Raw genomic sequence first — 6,687 nt, 5'->3', positions numbered from 1 at the left:
TACTATAAATTTTAGAACAAAAAATAATAAAATTAAATTATTAGTATATACTTACTATGAGTTTAAAATATTGTCATATCATATATTATGATACACAATGTTCTTGTTAAATATTTTATTTAATACAAATGATATATAGTTATTTCGTAGTATATTCAATATATATATATATATATGTTCTAATAAGTTCTAAAATATGTGTTCTACACATTTAACAATTATATATTTACACATTTTAATCTTTCTTACAAAAGCATATATCATGTTAGTTGTTACATTAGTGTTACATTTCCTAAAAATATATTAAAATAAAATTTAATTCTAAATTATTATACAATATAAGATTAAATTTTATTTGAATTTAAAATTCAAAATTATAAAAAATGTGAAATATTATATTTTCTTTATATTATTTTTTTCATTATTTTAATATATTATTATTTTGTTCATTCAATTTAATTATATTTCTTTTTCATCAAATTATGATTATAATAATAAAATATATATATATATATATATAATATAATTAAAAAATATCTTTCATTTAACCTTTATAATAATTAATTTTTCAGTAAATGCAAAGATAATGTAAATTTTTTGTAAGATTTCATTTTTGTATTGTTATTGTGATATATTTGTATTGATCCCTTCAACACATTCAATGTATTGTCAAAAACTTCTTTTGCAACAGAAAGTGTGTAAGCGCATATATTTCTAAGATCTTTTTTTGAGAGGCATTCTTCTAACGAATTTAAAAGATCACGTACTTCCTTTTCTACTAAAATTTTTGACATATCATTGTAGCATTTATTTTTCAATATAATTCTATTCTTATTACTTGAATTATTGGCGCTCTCATTTTTTTCATCCAAAAGGTTTATTGAATATTTTTTTCCCTCATTATTATTATTTTCATATCAAAATTCTGATAAATTTTATGATATTATTTCAAACTATTTTGTGAATGGAAATATATTTTCATCATATAAATTCTGTGAATAATATTTAGAAAAAAAAAGCAACAAAAACATACATTTAATAGAATAAAAACTTATAATGTCTTTCTACATAATATATATTTATTTATATGTGTTTTAATTCATATTAAATATGTAATCATATATATATACTAAAACAAGGTAAAAAGAACTATCTTATAATTCAAAAAAAAAAAAAAAAAAAAAAAAACTAATATATAAGATAACATTTTCAAACTACAAACATATATATAATTATTAACAAAACAATGCGATCAAAAAAAAAAAAAAAAACGTTAATCAAATAAAATAAAATAAAATAAAATAAAATACTATATAATATGTACTTATACAAATTGATGAATTATTCCCCATCTTGCCAGTAAGGAAACAACTCGCTAACAAGTTCAACGTATCTTCTTTTTGCATCTTCTCTATTTAAATTTTCTACAGATTTCCAAGCCTCATATTTTCTTCTATCATATACTTTAAATTTATTTGGTTCCTTTATATTACAATTACCTATTGTACTCTGCTTAAAATATTTATACAAATCTAATTTTATATCGTTAGGCAAATTTACACTTTTTGGTACACTATTAATGAAGGAAACGCTTTCCTCAAAGAATTCAGCCATTTTAAGTTTTATTCTTTATTTTATTATTGAATTTTACGATCTAAAAATAAAATTTATATATAAATAAATATTGTACAATTTTAATTATATGTACTAGAATAAACACGAAAAACATTCATATACTTTATTTTATTTATTATGATAAATATAAATAATATAGATTAACGAATATATATATATAATAATGTGATAATGATTTTATTACATCCAATATATATATATATATATATATATATATATATATATATATAAAGACATTATAAAAAAATATTATTGTTTCTATAGAGAATAATTTAAAATTGTTTACCTTATTTTATTGTTTAATATATATGTTCTTTTAAAAAATTAAAAACAAAGATTAAATAATTATATAAATAAATAATCTATTTAAGAATAAAAAAAAAATATATGATAAATAATAAAAAAAAATGTTTTTATTTATTTTTTTATATGTTACATAATTTTTCTTTTATAATAATTCTTTTTATTATAAAAATAATTTTAATTAAAAAAATATTATATTTGTTTAATTTCTATTACTACCAAAATTTTTATTTTTTTTTTTTAAATATATTTAACAAAATAAATATATAAGTTAAGAAGGATTAAACAATTTAACGAAAATGATAATAAATTTAAAACTATGTATTTTTATTTTTTTTTTCTCTATATTATATCATTTTTTATTCTTCTTACTTTGAAGTTCAACACAGTTATTTTTATAACCACCAAAATAATACAGATGATGAATATAAGTTATGAAGGAATGATGTCACGTAGAAATAATAAAACAATAAAACAAAAAAATTAATATTAATTTTTAGAATTTTTTTAAGAAACAAAATATAAATATATATATAATTATAAAAACGCTGCATGCAAATTTTTCATATACCTATATTGTTTTCATTATAAATATTGTATTATTTTTTAACCTAAAATTATATATAATATATATTATTATCATTACCTTATATTTTTCATATTGTATTATAATATTTATATTATTTTATGATATATTAATATATATTTATCTCTTATAATATATATTATTGATTTTTAAATATTTCTTAGAATCTTTATATTGTTAAACGTATTTGTTTATAATTCTATTTTATATTTGCATTTTTAAAACTTAATATCAATATTTTTATAAACGTTACTATTCATAATTAACAAAAAAAAATATATATATATATATATATATAGTATCTATACTTGTATTATAAAAAAGTAGTTGTTATTGGTCAAATATAAAATTTTATGTATATATTATTTTTTATATAATTTTTAAATTTCAATAAAATATATGTATATATATATTTTTGTCTTAAAACATTTTTAATTGGGGAATGTAAAAAAATATTTTTTTTTTATGTTATATAAAATAATAATATTTTTTATATATTTAATTAAATCGTACATAATTTTATTATGATATATTAATATATATTTATCTCTTATAATATATATTATTGATATTTATAATATTTCTTAGAATCTTTATATTGTTAAACGTATTTGTTTATAATTCTATTTTATATTTACATTTTTAAAACATAACATCAAAATTTTTATAAACGTATCAAAATTTTTATAAACCTTACTATTCATAATTAACAAAATAAAATATATAATATATATATAGTATCTATACTTGTATTATAAAAACGTAGTTCTTATTAGACAAATATAAAATTTTATGTATACATTATTTTTTATATAATTTTTAAATTTCAGTCAAATATATATATATATATATATATATATTTTTGTCTTATAAACATTTTTAATTGGGGAAAGTAAAAAAATATTTTTTTTATGTTATATAAAATAATAATAATTTTTATATATTTAATTAAATTGTACATAATTTTACTTAATATTATATTATCTTGTTTTTATTTATTTATTTTATAAATTTAATCATACAATTGTTCACTTGATATATAACTTAAAATAATATTTTAAAGTAAAATTAAATATATTATGAAAATATTAAAAAAAGCTTTACATAAAGTATATAATTATTTTATTTTATTTGTTAAAACGATTTAAATAAAAATTAATATTAAAATAAATACATTTATGTATAAAAAAAAAAATTAATAATGAATGAATGAATGAATGAATGAATGAATGAATGAATGAATGAATAAATAAATAATAAAAAAAAAGAATCCTTTTTTAAAAGAGCGAAACTTGTGTTACAAGACTTTGATAATATTTGTATAGACAAAGTAATAGATACACATATACATTAGGAATATTCAGAATTAAAAGAAAAAGTCTTTGAAAATTCTGTTATACTTTCTATTTCTTCCATTGTTTTCGCTATACCAATATTTTCATATTTATCTAAGCACATTAATTTTTTCTATTAACCACAATAATAAATAAAAACAAGTATATATGAGAAAATGATTTAAATAAAAATAATGATGTAATTAAATTTTATAATATAAAAATGTATATTAAATAATAGTTTATACTGATATTATATATATATATATATATATATATATATATATATATATATATATATATATATGCATATTTGTAAAACTCCAATTTTTATAACTAATATTTTATATTATTATATTGCAAAGTATTAATAGAAATTAGTTCATGTTTTCATTTAATTCAATCTTTTTTTGAGGAGTATTTCATTACATATTAAACTTTCATCATTTTTACATAAATCGTTATTAATTATTAATTAAATAAATTTAAAATGAAAATTTTACAAATACATTTATAAACATTTTTACTATTATATACATATACTCTATCTAATATAACACATATTATTAAATAATTGGATATAAAAAAGAATCATGACAAAAAGAAAAAAATTATATTATTTAATAGTAAAAAAAAAAATATATATATGTTTATACAATACATTAATTACACAATTGAAATCTTCGAACATCTTAGGAATTATTAAAAATAATATTTGTCTTATTTTGTATTTAATTTAATTTAATAAATTTTTAAATTATATATTTATTCGTATACAAAATATATAATAATTCAAAATTTCTTAATATATACCAAACATGTATGATATTAATATGTTATTTAGAAACAAATAAAAAAATATCAACGATTCTATTATTTTGTATTTTGTCTATTTACGTTTTGTAACAAAAAAAATAAAAACATATGCTTCTATTAAAATTAAAATAATTACATAAAATATATATATATAATTATATATTATGTATTGAAAAATATAATACTGTAACATATATGATTTATTGATTTTTTAAAATAATAATTTTTAAATACTAAATACAATATATATATTCACATACTATATAGTTTTTATAAATATGACATTATAAAATAATATCATTAGAAATATCATATATATATATATATATATATATATATATATATATATATATATATGTTAAATTATTTATTCCCAAAAAAAAAAAAAAGGTTGTATAAGAATATAAATAAATATATAAATAAATAAATACATTAAAAATACAAATGTAAATATAAATATATTTCGTTCATTTAACATGTGTATATATTAATTCTTATAATAAATAGTATAATAATAAATTATTTTTATTATACGTAACTTTTAGATCGTTTGTTATAATTTAGATAATATTTCTAATGAATTTCTTTTTGGTTATATAATGCTTTTATTGGAAAAGGTTTCTTTTTATATTTATTACAAAATTTTTTCATAAGTTCATCATATTGTTCTATACATGAAAAAATAAATTTTCGTACATCTTCCATTGGATTTTTATTATCAAGTAAATCATAATAACCTTTTGTAAATTCTACTTTTTTTATTGCTAATTCTTCTCTACAATTAATAACACATTTATCAAATATCATTTCACGGCTTATAAGTTTATAAAAAGATCTACCCTCCCTATTCTTTTCGTTTCTATAAACACGGTTTGGTATAAAATTAAATATGTCTTTTAATAAATCATTTAATTTTTCATCATATAATCCAAGTATTTGGTTCCATAAAAAAAGAAGAATCTGTCTTTCTGGAACTTCTACAAAAGTATACAATAAATCATGTAATTCTTCTTTACTTAACTGTTTTGATATATAATTATTATTTTTAACTTTTATAAAATCTCCTTCTTTCTTATTACTAGTATCAATTTCATTACTACAATAAGCTTCATTCTTAGTTATATTTTGTTTCTTAAAATCTTCAATATTTTCTTCATTATTTTTTTTTTTATTTACATCATCCTTTTTATTCCATAATTTACATTTACCTATTTTATTTCTAAATGACTCGAAACTCACTTTTTTTAACTCAAATAAATTTCTTGAATATATAAAGTAATATTGTTTTTTCTCTTCAGATTCATTCTGATATGAATACTATAAAATAAAATAAAAAAAAAAAAAAAAATTCATTATACACAATATGTATATATATATATATATATATATATATATATATATATATATATATATATATATATATTTATTCATTTTAATATAAATTTTATTAAATTAAAAACAAATATATAATATAATATAATAATTATTACATATATGAAATATTAATATATTAAAATCAAATTACTTTTAAAGATACATAAAAAATTCCAATAAAATACAAAATCAATAAAAAAAAAGAAAATGATCTATAAAATAAAATCCCATTTTTATTCAAATAAATATATGCAGATATACTATCAAATTTTTTATTTATTATGTTTTTCATTAAAATTTATTTTATTAATATTCAATGAATCAAATTCTCAAAACATGACTTATATTTTTTTTTTATTAAAATAAAAAAATAATTAATTACATATATACATATTTTATATATTAATTTTATAATTTGTTTAACTAAATTTAAAAAGTTCCATAAAAAAAGTTATAATACGAGAATAATAATACAACAGAAAATAACATAAAATATAAACAAAAGAATAAAATATTTTATTATTATAAAAAAAAAAAAAAAAAAAAAAAAAAAAAAAAAAAAAAAAAAAAAAAAAAAAAAAAAAAAAAAAAAAAAAAAAAAAAATAATTTATAAAAAAATTTAAAAAAAAAAAAAAAAA

At 14.4% G+C, this 6,687-nt stretch overlaps 2 protein-coding genes across 2 annotated transcripts; both read right to left on the bottom strand.

Annotated features, from left to right (window-relative positions):
- Positions 1-1,341: 1,341 nt before the first annotated feature.
- Positions 1,342-1,614, bottom strand: PGSY75_0017400 (acyl-CoA binding protein; the record flags this gene model as incomplete). The annotated part of the gene is made up of 1 exon (XM_018783313.1): positions 1,342-1,614. One exon carries the CDS (start codon positions 1,612-1,614, stop codon positions 1,342-1,344), a length of 273 nt encoding a protein of 90 aa, XP_018638912.1.
- Positions 1,615-5,247: 3,633 nt separating this feature from the next.
- Positions 5,248-6,340, bottom strand: PGSY75_0017300 (exported protein (PHISTa); the record flags this gene model as incomplete). Its single annotated transcript, XM_018783312.1, has 2 exons — positions 5,248-5,991; positions 6,200-6,340. The coding sequence occupies 2 exons, from the start codon at positions 6,338-6,340 to the stop codon at positions 5,248-5,250; spliced, it is 885 nt and encodes a 294-aa protein (XP_018638911.1).
- Between the last annotated feature and the right edge of the window lie 347 nt (positions 6,341-6,687).

Source organism: Plasmodium gaboni (assembly GCF_001602025.1).
Source record: "Plasmodium gaboni strain SY75 chromosome Unknown, whole genome shotgun sequence".
NCBI lineage: Eukaryota > Apicomplexa > Aconoidasida > Haemosporida > Plasmodiidae > Plasmodium > Plasmodium gaboni.
Note: the sequence above shows the minus strand (reverse complement) of the source record. Positions and strands in the feature narration are given on the sequence as shown.